This window comes from Stenella coeruleoalba, assembly GCF_951394435.1.
Source record: "Stenella coeruleoalba genome assembly, chromosome: 3".
In the NCBI taxonomy this organism is placed as follows: domain Eukaryota; kingdom Metazoa; phylum Chordata; class Mammalia; order Artiodactyla; family Delphinidae; genus Stenella; species Stenella coeruleoalba.
The window spans coordinates 7,745,788-7,765,158 of record NC_137148.1 but is presented as its reverse complement, the minus strand read 5'-3'; the positions used below and the strand labels follow the sequence as shown (position 1 = coordinate 7,765,158).

The 19,371-nt window shown below is 42.6% G+C and overlaps 1 protein-coding gene across 6 annotated transcripts in view; it reads left to right on the top strand.

The window, feature by feature from the left end:
- SEMA5A (semaphorin 5A) overlaps positions 1-19,371 on the top strand; it is a 477,874-nt gene that overhangs the window by 334,398 nt on the left and 124,105 nt on the right. For all 6 annotated transcript variants that reach the window (XM_079918531.1, XM_079918532.1, XM_079918535.1 and 3 more), the window contains 2 exons: positions 2,068-2,203; positions 10,507-10,711. In XM_079918531.1, coding sequence (XP_079774657.1) covers positions 2,068-2,203; positions 10,507-10,711 — 341 coding nt within the window. The remainder of the gene's footprint in view (positions 1-2,067; positions 2,204-10,506; positions 10,712-19,371) is intronic.

The following is a 19,371-nucleotide window of genomic DNA, read 5'->3' as shown; positions in this document are numbered from 1 at the left end:
CAACACCTGTCAGGGATGCTCAGGCTGGCAGCCACTGGGACATCCAGAGTGACACCAGAGACCCCGCCCAGCCCCCTTCAGGGTGAGTGAACGCAGCGAACTGAGAAATGGGATGCCAGCAGGGAGACGATAAGTTTCTTCCCTTCCCGGGAAGAAGCATAGCAATGGGGTCAAAGGCATGAACCCCCGGGCCCCATGTAAATCCTGCTTTACTTCCCCTCAGCCTGTGACTTGGGTTCAGTAACCTCCCTGTGCTTTGGTTCCTACATCTGTAAAATCAGGCTGGTCTCAGGGTCTAGAGGTTCCCTGTGGTAAATAAGGTGCTCCCTTTCAGGCACTCAGCAGAGGGCTCAGGGAGGTATTATTAACACTCCGCCCTCGACTGTCACTGTGCCAGGGCCAAGGCGTGCTCACCTGGTCCCCAGGTAGAACCTCTCCTGTGGGTCTGGCTGGCCGTTATTGCTCCAGCAGAGCTGTCTTCGACTTCTCTCTGAAGTCCAGTCACATGTCCAAAGGCTCATTCTTCCTTACACAATTTGACTTCTCATCTTCTTAAAAAAGAGTAAAATTAGCAATATGAATAAGTTCATATTTATCGTTTATCAGTTTATTTGCCAGCAGTGAGGGGTACGCATCTTCCCACCAGACTTTCTTCTCTGTGCTGGAGCTTCCAGAGGGAACACGCACCCCTGCTCTCAAGGCTCTAACCTTCCAGGGGGGTGTTTTTTATTACCATCCACACAGAGCTGTCACAAAGAATTCAAAAATTTCCTTTTTTGGTACCAACCCACCTGGGGTTTCAGTCCAACTCCCCCATTTAGTGGCTGGGTGATTTGGGGCAGGTGTCTTGACCTCACTGGGTCCCAATTTCCTAACAATGAATTTCCCCTACCTTATGAAGCTTAAATGAGTTGGAGTTTGTAAAGCCTTTAGAAGGTGTCTACCACCTATTCAGTGTTTTTCAGATGAACCAAGTTTAAGGTAGATATTTCCATTTTGGAGTTTCATGACTTTTTCTTTGATTCAGGGGGGAAAAAAATGGATAAGTAGACATGTTATTGGCTAAAAGCATTAACACGAAATTTTAAAACCATAGCTGAGCTCACAATGCAGATTTATTTAACAACAAAAAAAAAATATTGCTGTTTCCACTTAGTAAAGGGCACGGGACTCTGAGAGCCTCTCATTTATAGCCTTCAATTCTGTACAGCTTGAATTCTAAATTAAGGCTTCAAGATGTCCTGTGTCAGTGCTGTGTCAAATGTTTCTCTCTGACCCTTTGAATTTAAAATTCTTTTTAAATTAAAAAAAATATATATATAGATACATTATATATACATATATATATATATATATGAAGGGTCTCTGACAGGCACTTTTTGCAAAATGCTTTTAGTTGGTATTTTTTTTAAAGGATAACATATAACCACAACTATCTGGGGCTTTTTTTTTTTTTTTTTTTTTTTTTTTTTTTTCAGTACGTGGGCCTCCCACCGCTGCGGCCTCTCCCGTTGCGGAGCACAGGCTCCGGACGCGCAGGCCCAGCGGCCATGGCTCACGGACCCAGCCGCTCCACGGCATGTGGGATCTTCCCGGACCGGGGCACGAACCCACGTCCCCTGCATCGGCAGGCGGACTCTCAACCACTGTGCCACCAGGGAAGCCCTATCTGGGGCTCCTTTAAAAAGCAGCAGCAGCAGCTTGCCCCACTGCCAGCTAAAGTAAGCAGGTGAACATGTGGGGAGAGCCCTGCCAGGCTGATGGGGACAAAAGCGTTCGTCACTCCCCTTGTGGCTGGGTGAATTCATCTCATCTGGCAGAATTATGAGTGTCATAACTGCTAAATACCCGTGTTCCTAGAGTGAAGTGTTTGTTCCCCTATAAGGAAACCCCAGGGGGACACCATCCACTGCTTCAGCTTCATCCTTGGGGTGTTTAGGAGACTAATGGTGAGTCTTCCCCTAGAAGGTGCTTCCTTGGCACCCAGAGCCCGTGAGAGGGTCCTGGGACAGGGATCACAGTGGGGCTCTCTGACCTGCCTTCTCCTTTCTCTTCCTCGGCTCCCAGGAACAGCATCGCTGCCTCTGCCGTGTGCGTCTTCAACCTCAGCGCCATCTCGCAGGCCTTTAACGGGCCCTTCAAGTACCAGGAGAGCTCTCGGTCCGCCTGGCTACCGTATCCCAACCCTAACCCCAACTTCCAGGTAATTCTGGGGACAAAGGGGCACTCTTCCCATCATCCCCCCACATAGCATGCAGAGTACTTGTGTAGACAGACTGGCTGGGGCGATTTAACCCCCCAGCGCGTGCACAGTACGGCTGTGAGCCACTGCCACCCAGCCCCTGGGGACAGCCCCACACTCGGCTTGTCTCATGTAAATAGACCGAGGCCTTTTGTCTACTGAGGCGCCTGACCGAAAAAGGGCCTTTTGTCAGCTGTGACGCCTGAGCCTGGACTGCAAAAGGCCAGCACAATGCAGCAGGTTGGGAATCCAAGCTTCAATTAGTACTAATGATGGTGGACTCTGTGTCCTCAGAAGCTCTGACTCCTAATGAATGACGCTGTAATGAATGGGGTCCAGGACACAGAGCAGCGGAGATGCACAAACAGAATCTGAGCTCTAATTGGGAATGTGGTGAGATTTCCCGCTGGGGTGAATGGGATGTCATGGGGCAGCTGTGAGGGAATAAAGAGCAGGTGGAGGCCATTCACGTACAAATCACAATATTGCCACATGTTCAAGCTGTAAGGGGCTCTGTACATCATCTCCTCCCATATACCCATGTTCAGAAGAAGCTGAAACCCAAAGAGATGAAGCCATCTACTCATGTTTGGTCAGTCAGCAAGTGTATTAGTCAGCTCGGGCTGCCGTAACAAAATACCACAGATGGGAGATTTATTTTCTTGCAATTCTGGAGGCTAGAAGTCCGTGATCAAGGTTCTGACCAATTCACTTTCTGACGAGAGCTCCCTTCCTAGCTTGTAGACGGCCACCTTCTCACTTCTCATTTGACCTCAGTCACTTCCTTAGAGACTCCAACCCCAAATACAGACACCCTGAGGGTTAGGGTTTCAACATATGAATTTTGGGGAGACATTCATGCATAACAGCAGGCTTCCCTTGAGGGCCTTTCTTCTGAGAAGAACTTTCATAGCATTGTCATCATCATCATCATGGGTGTAATTTTTAGAACCACCAAGTTCCAGACACTGGGCTCAGTGCTTCCCATGTATCTCGTCGCATTCTGGCAACTGTGCTATGATTGGTAACAGCTTCTCCCACAGACAGAGAAGGGCATTTGTTGAACCTCAGAGCACATAATTAGGCCGAGGACACTGGCTGATTAGTGGCCGAGCTGGGCTCCCAACCCCAGTCCTCAGATACAAAGCCTCAGCCTCCTCCGACTAGAGAAACTATAGTTTTCGTAACTAATCAGTACTAGAACTGGGTCCTGTATCCAGGCCTCCAAATTCTGATGGGTTTGTTATCCCAACACATGGAACCTCTTTGGCTTTTGAGAAAACTGCTAGTAGGGAAAAGTTCAGTTACTTTATGCTTTACTTGGACTTTGGCAGGGACCATTCAATTCTAATTGTTTTGAGGGTTTTTTTCCTAAAGATCACAGGGCTGGCAATTGGGATGGGTTTACATGTCCACTTTACCACTTACTGCTTTACTTGGGAAAATTATTTAGCATCTCCCATCCTAATTTTCATCAATAAAATGAAGAAGGAGGACTATTGTAGGATTATTTATTTTTAGGTGCTTTGTCTTATTTTCTCTTCTCAGCAGCTCTATGAAGTGGGCATCATTAGCCCCACTTATAAGTCAGGAAACTGAGTGATCAGATTTACATTTGTTATCCAAGCCTCGCTACTAACCAAGTTCAGTACTAGACAAAGAAATTCAGGCAAGCTGACGGTTTAGTGGGAACCAAACATGAAGTAGTCACTTTTCCTGATATATACAGTTCATGTAATTATTAACTGAACACTGACTCTCTTTGCCCCATTGTTGAGTCTCTGCATCTTAACCCCACCTGTGTCCCCTGGATCTTGGGGTAATGTAACTGTTTAAAAAGGCCCTTTGTAAAAACCATGAAGGTGAAATGTATCATCCCCTTTAAGAAAGTCGATTGTAAAATCCTGAAGTTTAAAAAAAAAAAAATTAACAAAGATGCTCACCATACTTATAGGGTTCTTTTAATGTCTTGACGTTTCAATTGCAAATGTCTTCACGGTGAACAGTGACTTAACAAACTTTGTGATACCTAACCGACTCCAGGCAGTGGATAACTTTTAGCCCCTTTGTCTGGATATATTTGTAGCAAAGAGCAAATCCCCTCATTTCCTGAGTCCATGGGCATCTGGTTTTATAATGCCAGGGCTTACTCACGTTTATGAGATGGGAGTTGGGCCATGCAGTGTGATGAATGAAACCTGCAGAATGTGGCGTGCCTTTCAGGCAGGAAACTTGCTTACCTGAGTGTGTCTTCTTTGGGTAGAATTTAAGATTTGCACGGACTTAAAAGCTTTTGCACAGCAAAGGAAAACATAAACAAGATGAAAAGACAACCCTCAGAATGGGAGAAAGTATTTGAAAATGAAGCAACTGACAAAGGATTAATCTCCAAAATTTACAAGCAGCTCATGCAGCTCAATATCAAAAAAACAAACAACCCAATCCAAAAATGGACAGAAGACCTAAATAGACATTTCTCCAAAGAAGATATACAGATTGCCAAGAAACACATGAAAGGATGCTCAACATCACTAATCATTAGAGAAAGGCAAATCAAAACTACAATGAGGTATCACCTCACGTCAGTCAGAATGGCCACTATCAAAAAATCTAGAAACAATAAATGCTGGAAAGAGTGTGGTGAAAAGGGAATTCTCCTGCACTGTTGGTTGGAATGTAAATTGATACAACCACTATGGAAAACAGTATGGAGTTTCCTTAAGAAGCTAAAACTAGAACTACCATATGACCCAGCAATCCCATTACTGGGCATATACCCTGAGAAAACCATAATTCAAAAAGAGTCATGCACCACAATGTTCATTGCAGCACTATTTACAATGGCCGGATCATGGAAGCAACCTAAATGCCCATCGATAGACGAATGGATAAGGAAGATGTGGCACATATATACAATGGAATATTACTCAGCCATAAAAAGAAACAAAATTGAGTTATTTGTAGTGAGGTGGATGGACCTAGAGTGTGTTATACAGAGTGAAGTACGTCAGAAAGAGAAAAATAAATACTGTATGCTAACACATATATATGGAATCTTAAAAAAAAATGGTTCTGAAGAACCTAGGTGCAGGACAGGAATAAAGACACAGATGTAGAGAATGGACTTGAGGACACAGGGAGGGGGAAGGGTAAGCTGGGACGAAGTGAGAGATATAGATTATGGTGATCCTTTGTATAATTCCTGGTGCAAGTAGGTACGAAATGTTTTCTTCCGGTTTACCATACTTGATAACCGTGCTAACTTAAGGCAACCTTACTGACTTCCATGAGACCATCTAGGCAGGCATAGGGTGGGAATGTGTTTTGAATTAAGGATCCCTCCACTAGTTGTGTATAATGAACCTTATGTTTGCAATAACCAACAGTTAGAAGTGGTTAGATTTTTTATTATTGTTTGCCTACTGACATTTGGAATTTTATGCACTACTTATGTACTAGAAGTAGCTAATTAATTAGGAGAGCAGAAACATGATTCAGGTTCAGGAGGAAGAATGGGTTAGAAGAAACAATGCATAATTTTTCAAGATTTGATACAGAAATCTCCCTTGAAAACAATAACAAAACAAAGCAAAGTACTATTTTTATCAGTTGCAATCTAGAAACCATGGTAGGTGGTGCTGTGAAAGGCTGCCCTGTCAGAGGCCTCAGTCCCCAAAGTCACCCAGGCTCTCAGCCCTCACTAGGAAAAGCATCAGTCACTTCCAGAAAACATTATTCAGATCCAGTGGCACACCTGCAGTGGGACAGACTCTGGTGGTTTTGATTAGCACCAATCAAAAGTGATGGAGCCAAAATGGAAAACAGACCCTCAAAAGTGGTCAGGCAGGTGAGGAGGCCTCTGCTGGAGGACCAGATGGAGGAACTTGGTCAAGCCATCAGCACCCTTTGGTACAGGATACATGTTTGCAGCAAGACGGGAGGAAGGGTACCATCAAAATCAGGCCCTCTCAGCATGAGGCTAGGTGATCGTGGACTTGCCCACCAAGGGTTGGCAAGCTAGGATGAGGATGGCTCTGTCATCCTTGAAAAAAATAAACAAGAGTGCAAGTATTATTGTATTAAGAATTAGTACAAGTATTGATCTTATTACTTTCAGAGGTGTTAGCAAGACAACCGTTATGGGTGGTAAGCCACAGGAGGACGATGGCTGTGTTCTTACTATTTTTATTGTTTTCCTCTTGCACAGAGTACCCGGGGTGTCGCACAGACACTGCGGGAGCCCGACGTATAAGGCTCAGTGAGAACATTTGCAGCCCATTAGAGAGCTAAGTGAGTTCCTTATGATCCAATAAATATATGCTATAAATTTAAATAGCTTTCAAAATGTTTGAAAAAGAATCCTTGGGTGAGATATTCATTATAGACTGGCAAAAGAAACGAGGACACTGTGGAGTACAGAGTATAGTTTAAAACCAGTTCTTGGCTAAAGATTTTGTCGGTCGGTTCCAACTTGTGGGTTTTTTTCCCACGCCACCAAGCAATTCTCCAACACCAACTTGGTGTCCAACAAGTCAACTCAATTCCGACACTGTTCACCCAGAGATAGCATCAGATATGACAGGTGGAGGGCTCAGTCCTGCAAGACTCTCCCCTTGAGCCCCACTTCAGATGCCATTCTGAAGTCCGGGTAGTCACCCATGCTTCTGACCTGTGGGCTACAGGTGGGACATTCCAAGGTCCGTTAGGTTCATTAATTGGCTAGAGAGGCTCACAGAACTCAAACATTTTACTTATTAGATCACTGGTTTATTACAAAGGACACAACTCAGGAAGGGCCAGATGGAAGAGATTCCCAGGGCAAGTAGGGCAAGGTATGGGGAAAGGGCATGGAGCTCTTTCTGAGGTGGGTACGCTCCCTGAACCTCCTCTTGTTCACCAACCCGGAAGCTCTGAGAGCTCCATCCTTTGGGGTTTTTATGGAGGCTTCCTTATAGGCGTGATTGATGAAATCATTTGGTCATTGGTGATGGATTCAACCTTCCTGGAGGTCAGGGTGGTGGGACTGAAGGTTCCAACCCTCTAATCACATGGTTGGGTCCGCTGAGGACTAGCCCCCATCATTAGGTGAGGTCCAAAAGTCACCTTATTAACATAACAAAAGACACCTGTATTGCTCTCATCACTTAGGAAATTTCAAGGGTTTTAGGAGCTCTGTGACAGAACAGGGACAAAGGCCAAATATATATTTCTTATTATAAATCACAATATCATAGTGACAATGCAGGTTGCTGATTTAAGTAAGATAAAGCATCGTGAAAACGACAAGGAACTGTCGGGGTTCCTGCTCTGAAGCCCCAGCCCACCCAGGCCTCTGTGTCACTTAGGTCCCCAGATTCTTCAAGAGCAGCCAGAGGTCCTCAGTTTTATATTATGTCTCCTGATCTTTCTGATGCCAATTTTTTACACTGTGCATAGGAAACAAAACCTGCATGCGAAACTTCACCCAGCAGTCAGATTGCTCGTTGCTACCCATGACTTAAGTATTGCTGCTGATTTCAGGAATAGAAAACCGCCACACACTGTCACTCTCAGAACTAGAACTCACCTGGATAGACTTCAGAGCATTTTGTAACACATTGGTCAACAGGCACTGTCTCCATCCTCCAAGTGTTACTGTTAAATACGTCAATTATGGAAAATCTCCTGGCACGCCCCCCCCACCCCCCGCCCCAATACAACTGCTATGTATTCACCCACTGATTCCTTCCTCCCTTTATTTATTCATTCATTCCCTCGGGCCCCTGCAGCTCAATGGCCCATAGAATTGCTGCCCTGCTACTAGACGGACGCATTGACCATTTACCATTGTTTGAATGGCTTCTCTGTGCCAGGCACACGGCCTTGTTCCTTGGCACTTACAGGCACTTTCAATTAACTTACAAATGCTCTCCACTGATAGTCTCAGTTGGCCTCACAGCAGCCCTGTGAAGTGAGCAGAGGAAGTGTTTTTCTAGCCACCTTATAGGTAAAGAGGCAGAGGCTGAGAGGCAGGGCCTCACCTGAGACCACAGAGCTGTACCCTTCACCTTCACCTGACCATCCCACCACCTGGTACCTGGGGCCCCCTGCAAGCGTGTGACATTCAACTAAGCATTGGACCAGTCTTGGAATCCATTTTGCTCCAAGATACTTTAATTCTAAATCAGCCTATCATTTTATGGCGTGTAGGATATTGTATCAAGTGCTACAAAAATACCGTCTATTCTTAAAAAGCCGTGTCCATCTTATACTTTTGCACCTCTAACCTATTATAAAACCAAGTATTAGAAATGACATGTTATAAAGGTAGTTTCAGATGGTATGAACAGGGAAATTCATTTCCATCAAACCTACTTCTATGGAGTTCTGCTGAGGATCAGCCTTTCTAGGAACCACAATTTAAAGTTTATGAAAGAAATGAGAAAGCTTGGTGATAATTTTCTGATTCTATGTTCTGCCCCAGGAAAGCTTTGCTTGCTTTCCTACCCCTCTTTTAACCTCATCCTTGCCCAGGACCATCCTACATAACACCTGCCAGCCTTTTCGCAGCACAGCTCTCAGTTTAATTCTCAGCAATTTCCAGGCCTAATTTTTTTTTTCCCTGTGTATCACAGATTCCTCTTTGTGGTATTTCTTCTACCTGAGAATCTTCTTCCTTCCTTCCTATTTCCTTCTGATTTCTTCCTTTACACTCCTCTCTGCCCATCTCCCTTCCTTCCTCACTTCCTTTATCTTACTCCCCTCTCTTCTTGAAAATTCATCACTGTTGGGGAGAAAGCAAGTTTCCTCTGCCCTTCTAGATTCTTCTGACCAGTCTAAGAATTAAATTGACATGACACAGATTAACAGGAGAAAATCCAACAAAAGTTTAATAACATGTATACGTGAGAGGGACCCAGGAAAACTGAGTAACTCACCCAAGTGGCCGAAACCCTCATCTTAAATACCATCTTTAGCTAAAGATGAAAGAGCATGTTGAGGGTAGTGGTTTGAGACTTCAAAGGGGAGGAAAGCAATTGACCTGGAGATAGAAAAGCAAATCCTTGGTAAATAAGTGTTTGCTGGGCCTACAGAGACAATGGGACCCCGAGGGGGCTCTGATCTCTAGGCCCTGCTGCGTTTCTCCCACCACACTTAGCCCATATTCTTTGCTGATATCTCTGGAGATATCTCTATTCCAGGAACAGGCCCTCCATCTAAATGTTTTAGGCATTTAGGGGGAAGGTCAAAGTTTCTTCCTGAGTCTATTGGGTCTTCGTTGTTTTCAGCTCGAAATAATCCACACGCCAGAAAGACATTTTGGGGTGGGAAGTTTTGCTCCCCTGCCCCATGTTTTTTCTCGGATGCTTGACTCTATGTGAATTTTTTGCTTCTTCTAGCTCAGAATATGGGCACAAAGGAATAAGGCCAGCACAGTGTTTTGTAGCCCATGTAAAAGACAGTAGAACAATATCACATAGTTTACAGATTAAAATGACCTAATTCTATCTCGGTGGAATCCATGTCTTGCTTATAAACCCGCCGTTCCAAGGAAAACCAGCAAATCTACGTGATGCATTTGATTGCTGTGTTTTCCATCTGGGAACCTGATTTGTGTGACAGATTGAGTAGTGTGCACTTAGCCGGACAGCTCCCAAGGGACTCCACATGCGATGCGGAGATTTTCTGTATATGCTGTTAGAATTGAAGTTAGCAACGACTTCTACTCCATTTTCTTCAAGCTTCTGATCATTCATTTATTTTTCTTTAATTTTTATTTTATATTGGAGTGTAGTTGGCTAACAATGTTGTGATAGTTTCAGGTGTACAGCAAAGTGATTCAGTTAAACATATACATGTACCTATTCTTTTTCAAATTCTTTTCCCATTTAGGTTGTTGTACAACATTGAGCAGAGTTCCCTGTGCTATCCAGTAGGTCCTTGTTAGTTATCCATTTTAAGTATAACAGTGTATACATGTCAGTCACAAACTCCCTGACTATCCCTCCCCCCACCCATCCCCCCCAGATAGCCATAAGTTGGTTCTCTAAGTCTGTGAGTCTGTTTTGTAGATAAGTTCATTTGTTCTCATCGTTCATTTATGATGGGAGTGGAGAGACTCCCCAAATATAACAAGTTCAAACCTAAAATGGGAGGAACACCAAGGATGGGGACTTCGGCAGAAATGGAGACGGGAGCACACCTGGCCCACTCAGGTGTTCAGATTCCCAGTTGCCCTCCAGCTGGGGTGGCTGGTTCCAGTAACCGTATGTCTTCTTCTGCAGTGTGGCACCATGGACCAGGGCCTATACGTGAACCTGACGGAAAGGAACCTGCAGGATGCTCAGAAGTTCATCCTGATGCATGAGGTGGTACAACCAGTGACTGCAGTGCCCTCCTTCATGGAGGACAACAGCCGCTTTTCCCACGTGGCCGTCGACCTAGTGCAGGGCAGGGACGCGCTCATCCACATCATTTATTTGGCCACAGGTAGGAGCTCGCCCTCCTCTGAGGAGCTTTCTATCATCTCCTGATTTTGTGTTTTAAATTCTAAACATGAGATCTCAGTGTCAAGCTTTGGGCCTGTCTTCTTTCCTCCAAGCAGCAAAGCCCAGGATGCTTCCTTATCTTCGTCATCCTCCGAAAATAATCTCATCATCTTTTTTCACTGTGTTAGTTATAATTTTTATTGGAAAACCAATGCCTGATTTCTTTCTTTCAATTTCATTGAAGTATAGTTGATTTACAATGTTGTGTTAATTTCTGCTATGCAGCAAAGGGATTCAGTTATATATGTGTGTGTGTATCCTTCTTTGTGTTCTATTACATTATGGTTTATCACAGGATATTGAATATAGTTCCTGGTGCTATACAGTAAGACCTTGTCGTTTATCCATAATATGTATACTATTTTGCATCTGCTAATCCCAAACTCCTAATCCTTCCCTCCTTCAGCCCACCCTCCCCCTTGGCAACCACAAGTCTGTTCTCTCTGTCTGTGAGCTGGTTTCTGTTTCATAGATAAGTTCATTTGTGTCGTGTTTTAGATTCCACATATAAGTAATATATGGTATTTGTCTTTCTCTTTCTGACTTACTCTGCTTAGTATCATAATCTCTAGGTCCATCCATGTTGCTGCAAGTGGCATTATTGCACTCTTTTTTATGGTTGGGTAATATTCCATTGTATATATGTATAATCATATCTTTATCCATTCATCTGTTGATGGACAGGACGTTTCCAGGTCTTGGCTATTGTAAATACTGATTTCTTAACTAGTATTTCTCAACTACTCATAAAATACATCTTTTCTTGGAAAGACCATTTTAATTCAGATAATTTAAGACAGTGAAATTTGTTAGAGGACATTGTCTGGTGAAATATTATCCTGAGATTGTCATATGATTTCCAATTGGTTTACAAACAGTGCTCACAGCAATATATTCCTGTTGTAGGATTGTAGGTAGAAGCATTCTGAAGAATATGTTTGGGGGCATAAATAAGAAAATATTTTACAGAAAACACAGGCAACAATGCTTATCAAATTATCAGTGACAACTAGACCTCTTCGGTTTCCACAGTAACTCACCTGTTGAAGGCAGGTTCCATCGCTGTTCATTACGTGAAGAGTGCTGGGTGCCCTAGGCTGGCCTCATGGCTGGGTCTTAGTTTTATAAACTTGCCCAGCTCTTTCTTGCTTCAGGTCTTCCTGTATAGAAAATCCCACTTTGTGAAGTCCACCCCATCCCTACATCCTCTGTCCAGTGTTTTGTATAGTTGGCACTTTTTCATAGAACACAGTTTCCACTGTTGTTGTTAATAATATCTTATATCCATCAGTTGGTTAATTTTATTTACAAAGTTGCTAAGATTTACTGAGCTTTTACTATTTTGCGGTTCATCTGAGTGCTGATGAAGTGAGATGGTGAGCAGACCAGCAGCATCTTTCTCTATATTCCTGCGGGGACAGCACATAATGAACCAACCACTAAGGAAATCGTGACAAGTGATGCCAAGCTTATGCAGTGGGTGTGACTAAAGTGATGTGGTAGGAGAGCCAGGAAGTCTCCTGTGCTTGGCCGATGAGGTTAAGCTGAGAGCTGACCAAGGAGGAAGAGCTGGGTTTGCACAAGGAGGGACACAGCCAAAGAGCCAGATGCAGCAGTGGTCAGCTGTGGCCGGTGCTACTGTGTGGTCAGCTCAGCTAAGGACAGAGATGTGACCATTGCATCACCAAAGGAGGCCACTGGTGCCTCTAAAGGTCAGTCTGAGGGAGGAGTGGGGGACAGGGAGGGAGCATGGAGGAGGTTAGGGGGAAACAGCTACCATGAGCAAGGCTTCCGGAAGCTATTCAGTGAAGGCCTGTAGAAGATTGATGTGTTAGCCCGAGGGGATGGGACCTCAAGTCTGTTTTAAGAGCAGATAAGGAATTACCATCACAGTGTCTATCTTGCTCACCAGAGTCTAATAAGGAACCATGACCCTTTTTCTGCTATTTTCATCTTAATTCCCCCATAGGGTGTGGTAGCTTGAGGAATGAATGAAATGGACATTTCCAAAATTTTCCTATTTTATTTTCTCCCATAAATGTTCTGGTTGATGCCACAGAGAATAGAGTCCTCTTGGAAATCTAGGAGGCTGTTGAGTTCCTCATCAGTACTTGGAGGAGGGATGGTGAAGGGAGATGGGCTGGTCCTGAGCAGGCCTGGGCAGGTCAGCACAGAGCAGCCTATGACCTCAACTTGAGAAACCTGACCTAGTCCACAACCAAGACCATGGGAAGGTCATGTTTGTTTGCATTGTACTTATTGGTTTGTAGATGGCCATCTTCTTGCTGTGTCCTCACTTGGTAGAGAGAGAGATCATCTCTCTCCTGTCTCTTATAAGGGCACTAATCCCATCATGGGGCTCCACCCTCATGACCTAATTACCTCCTAAAGTCCCCACCTCCAAATATCATTGCTTTGAAGATTAGGGCTTCAGTGTGAATTTTGGGCCTCTCACATTCAGTCCATAGCAATGAGCAACTTGTTCTGTCAACTTAAAACATGGCCACTGGGATAAAATATTTGAGGATTTTTATTACAAACAACATGTTTGAACAGAATCTAAATCAAATTCCAACAGAACAACTTAGATAAATTACCAATCTGAGATTAAATTATAGTCAGCATCTGTGACTTTTTAAACAGTACAGCCTTCTAGAAACTTGCTTGCTCAAGTCTGTTTTGAATGATCTCATGATTGGGCTGCTGCTCTTCCCCTCCCCCTCTGGTTCCCATCCCCTCCCACGCTAAAGCTAGGGGATTAGCTCAGCCTGAAGTAGCTATGGTTACCCCAGGCTGTCTGATCCTGGCTCCAGGTTTGCAGTTCTCATTCTGATAATGATAGACTGCAAGCCACTCAACAAATGTGTCCTACAGAGATTCATCTGCAGACCTGATTTGTTGCTTTTGTTTTAATCTGCTGCCTGTTTGTAAATTCAGTCATGGCATAGCAAGATGTACTAACAGCAATCACAGGATGGGATTGTGGAGAACGATGCCATACATAGAACTCTTCTGCAGTTTCCATGACTGACTAGTCAGGTTGTTTGTTAAACTCAAGGGGAAGGGGTTTTGCAGTGGGTGAAGGCCCCTTCCAGCAGGGAAATAACCATGGATACATGGGGTCCCGAAGAGAGCCCTGCTCCCAACCACATGAAGGGACTCAGGGCAGACATGCAGAGTTCTCCTAGCATCTGGATACATAGATGTTATTTAAGTTTGTTTAGACTGGTTTGATGATTCTAACTTTAGGACCTCTTAAAGTACAAAGTTCATGTCTCAACCAAGTTCTGGATCTTTTCATTTATCTCTTATAGCACTGATGAATACATTTTGAAGGTGATCTCTTCTTTTACAAGTTTTAGTTCAGAATAAAATTTAGCTTTAAAGGATGTTATTTTTAATGATCCAGCAAATAGCTTTCTTCTTTATTTCCAAGGCACTGAAATGTAAAAATGGAATATTAGAAAGAATATCCAAAAACGCCAGTCTGTTTTAACTAAACCAGCTAAGAGCTGAACAACTCCTAACAAGGAGGGATGACAAAGATTACAGAATTTGACCTTTAAAATTCAGAAGGCTGATGTTTATGTGGCCTTTTGTTTATATCTTGCCCAAGTAGTTTACGTCAAGTCAAACCTTGGATGCATTTGATGATAAACTGTGTCCACATGCTGTACCTCAGTCAGGAATTAATAAGTGCTCAGCCGACAGAGCATGAGGGTAACATTCACAACCAGGGAATGTGAAGATGGAATACTTCCTAACTTGCTGATAAAATCAGTTTGATAGCTTGGGTTTGGGAATCAGGTTTTGTGATAACTTATTTTCTCTCACCTGGACTTTACTTGAATAAGCACAAATTGGAGAACTCCTATCCATGGCCATTTGAAAGCTGGTTAATTTTATTTGTCAGTATTATCTAAAAATTGAAGTGAAAAAACCTCTGTTCATTGTGCAGTTCACTTTGCTTCTTGCAGCTGGAATGGCATTTCCCTGCTGGCCACCAGGGAAGGCTGTTTCACTCAGGGGCCACCCCCCTGAGTGAAACAGCCTTTTCCGGCCCCCTTCTGGGTCTGTTTTCATGCTACTCCCGTCTCTCTCCTCTTGGAAATCCGGCCACGGTTAGGCACATTATCTGGGCCATGACTGTGCTGATACTTTGTAAGTTATTCCTTTGAAGGTCTTCTCAGAGCAGGAGACAAAATGGCAATGGTAACTCCTTTAGGATATTTATGACTGGAGATCTATACATGGCTGTGTCTTATATCCAAACAGCTGCCCAGTGCCTCTCTACAAAGATAAAATTAGCATCATGTTGACCATCCGTGTATTCTGGGAATCTTGACTTGCGGAGCCCTGTCTCGTCTGGCACCTCTCCCTCTGTGATATTCCTTTGCCAGCTCCATGTGTTCTCTCTGCCCCTCACCTATGGCTGTTGCTCTGCCCTTAGCTATGGTTGTTCTAATTCTATGGTATCTCCCTGGAAATACCATTCAGTTTCAGAGTTTCTACTGTCCTCTCTAGGGTGAAATATGTTACTTTATTTTCACTTGATCTCAATTCCAGCGTGCCTACCAATCTGCCCCTTCTCCCATATGCTTTCTTGTTTTTGTTCAGGTACCACGTTCTATAGTTTTGAACCCTCTGCCACCTCTGCTAACCATTTATTTTATTTTTCCGTAACTGTTTATTCCCTTTACTCAAACCCTTCTTATTTCTGGAGCGCTATTTTAGACCAGTGTCTGTTCAACGAGGGCATGGCTAAGACTCACCTCGAGGGCACGAGAAATGTGGGTTCCTGAGCCCAACCGCATGAGATTCTGATTCAGCACAGAGAGTAGGGTGTTTCTAACAGGATCCCAGATCAACTCAATGCTGGGCATTTCTGGTCCGTATTTAAGTACTGCCGTTCTAGAGGGAATAATAGTTTTGTTTTGTTTGTTTCTTTTTTTTTTTTAATTTAGAATCACTTCTCTATAATAAATGTACCTTGTCTCTCTCTGTGCTTGGATTTCTAATTGTTTGTGATGCAGATATAAAATCTGTTATCCAACATGAGCGGAGCAGACATGTTTACAGTTCATCTCTGTAGTTGCTGGTATGATTTGCTAACTAGTTAGCAAAACAGATGTGACTTGATTTGAAAGAAAATGTTTTAGGATGCAGCAAGCTGATACAGAATGACTACAATATATCAGGTTAAAAAAAGTCAGAAATCATATGTAATAGAACCTGGTGGTCTAGGCAGGGACAGGCAAAAGTACTAGGAATGATTTCTCTGAAATAAAGGAAGAATTGAGTCTGTACATTTCAAAACACACCATATCTGAGCAATATTGACTCAGAATAAAGGAACACTGAATGTAGTCAGGTTAAGTCTTTAAATTGCAAAAGTAAAGAAAGAATTATTCAGGTACTCAGGAGAACAAAATACCTACAAATGGAAAACAATGTTAGGTGGCTCCAGAACACCCTCTGACTGCATAAATCTGTGAAATGTGGTCAAAAATATTCTGAAAAAAAAAGAAAATATGAATCAAGAGTATTATATTCAACCAGCAATAAAGAAAACAGACAGACATGCCGCAGAATGAAAATCTCAAGCAATAGAATAAATATCAGGAGTGTCTTTTACAAGCAAAAACAAGGCTAATTACTGGCTAGATTCAGCCAAACAAATGATGGAGAAGCTTTGAGAAAGAAAGGAAAACAAAATAAAACAAAATAATGGAACACTCAAGACCAGATTTCAAGTAAAGCAATATATGTAAACATTGGAGGAAAATTGAATGTGACTCAAGAGTTTCATTCTAGGCTAATCTTTCCTTCAAAAATAAAGGTACATGGAGAATTTAGGGATATAGCATCTATCAAAACAGAAAACCCTGATTTCTAGTGAAAGAAGAATATCAGAATGGAAATATCAGGAAAGAAGTTGTGGAAAAAGGGTGGGTGGTGAACTGAGGATCCATTTTAATTTCAGATGAAAGAAAAATTAAAGTGTCCTATAGAACGTGAAGGGCTCTGAGAGCTGGTGAAGCATCGTGTGTACAGAGCACTCAGAGAAGGTCCATGAACTGGACATGTCTTAAGCCCCTCCTCAGATTTCCTTGGCCTTCCTTTCTCCTGGACCCTCAGCCTTTTGCTCCCTCTCAGCTGTCACCTGGGCTGATAAATGCCTGGGCAGGACCATGAGGTTCTTCCCACTGGGGCTGACCAGCTGATGGCCACGCCCTCGTGCCACTTCTGGACATGGGTGAGACATCACACCACTGGCCTGGGATATAGCTTCTCAAGCAGATGCTAAAGGATCTGGGAGATACAACGCGGAAGTGCAGGGGTATTAACTCCCATGAGGCTAATCTCAACCAACAAGAGGCAGGATATGGGAAGGAACCACCTAATAAATTCCTTTCTCTTTTTTCCTTCCAATGGGCTATTCAGGAACTCAATGGGTTCTTCACGTAGCCAAGCAGATATCTCTTTGTGGCTCAGCATACAGGAGTAGCCCATGGTGACCCTTCACGCGGCACTACTCCCCTCTTCCTGCTGTATCTCTTCCCTCACTCACACAGCCCTGGGGTTGTACCCCTAACGATGCATCAGCTTCTAATCCTTGCTTCATACTCTGCTTTCTAGGCAATCACACTAAGGAAGAATTCACCCAACCATGCAGAGTTGTCCGGTTACAAACAAAGGCAGGGATAAATGGTATATGCTCTATAGACCATAGTAAGGCTTTAATACAAATATAATAATAATAATGAGGGAGGTAGAGACCTCAGGTATTGCCTTGAACTAAAGTACATAAGACTTAAGGACCCTAGGGAAATCTTTACAGGCACCAGAAATTAAGTAATACATTTACTGTTGCCGTTACGATTATCTCCCTTAATATTTATAAGCAATTTGTAACTACCTAAGTGTCACAAGCAAACATTAATTTGTGAAAATCTGGGACTTCCCTAAGTGGTCCAGTGGTTAAGACTCTGCGCTTCCAATGTAAGAGGTGCGGGTTCAGTCCCTGGTCAGGGAAGTAAGTTCCCACATGGCCTTCAGTGCAGTCAAAAGAAGTATAAAAAAAAAAAAATTGTGAAAATCCTATAGGGGAAAGGTTTTTTACAATCACTCCAAATTCTGTCCTTTTCACTGGAAATTGGAAATCCAAACCTAATCTGGATTTTCTCTGTATGTGCCCATTTATGTAAGGCGTTCCCTAGGTGAAAGGGAGCATTATGTCATTCTAGTGCTTATTTGATAAAACTTAATGAATTTTGAGTTTAATGATAAAGTAATTGTAATGAATAACAACAATGTAGGAAAATTCCAGTTACCTGGTGTTATGGTTAAATTGTGTTCCCACAGAGGATATGTTGCAGTCCTAACCCACCAATAGCACAGAATGTGACCTTATTTGGAAATAGGGTCTTTGCAGATGTAATTAGATAAGATTAAGTCATACTGGAGTAGGGTGGACCCTTAATCCAATATGACTGGTGTTCTTATAAGAAAGGGAGAAAGACACTCACAGGAGAATGACATGTGACAACACAGGCAGAAATTGGATGTGGCTGAAAGCCAGGGACCACCACTGATGGACAGCCACCACCAGAAGCTGGGAAGATACAAAGAAGGATTTTACTCAGTCTCCAGGGAGCATGGCCCTGCCAACACCTTGATTTCAGACTTTTAGCCTCCAGAACAGTGAGATGATAAATTCCTATTGCTTTAAGTCATTTAGAACATGGTATTCTATTATAGCTGCCCCAGGACACTAATCCACCTGGGTATACTTTTGCACTTTGCACCTGATCTTGCAGCCAATTTAAAACGTTAGCCTGGCTTTCTCCTGCTCCCCTGACATTTCTCAATGTCCTAAACCTAACAAACAAAATTAGTATTTTATATTAGGATCTGATAAATTCTATGAGTGTATTAAGCAGCATTATCTATTCATAAATCCTCCAGGATCTTAAGTCAATATTAGAAAACATGGGATAGATTTTATACTTCACCTAATATTATATAATATATTGAGGATATGACTTTGTATTTATGCATATTTATAAATACAGTAATAATCCATTCATTATTCATAAAAAAAATACACCACAAAAACCAAAATCAGTATTTTAGTATTACTTTATGTCAGGCCCAATTAAAATGAAAAATCTGTTGATTGAATACAATTTAATATATGCCAAATCACTTAAAATGGTATAACAACAATTAATTGTTTTGTTTTACTAAATATAGGAACCTTAATTTTTACTTTTTAATGTGTTTTGGTTTTAAACATGTTTTCTGAGTAATTTTAGTACTTTATGCCTAGTTCCCCAACCACAAAATAATCTGAAGTTATACGCTAATTAGTAAATGTCCCAATTTACTCTAAATTGATGCAATCCACTTCTGCCTTTAGAGAGGACATTTAATTAGTAAATGTCCCAATTTACTCTAAATTGATGAAATACACTTCTGCCTTTAGAGAGGAGACAATTTTGCTGTTTTCTTCTCTGTCTGCTTTCTCTCTCCTGCCTTTCTTTGTTTTAGACCCATGTAAATCTTTCATTCTGTCTTTCATGTTTCACATGATCAGGA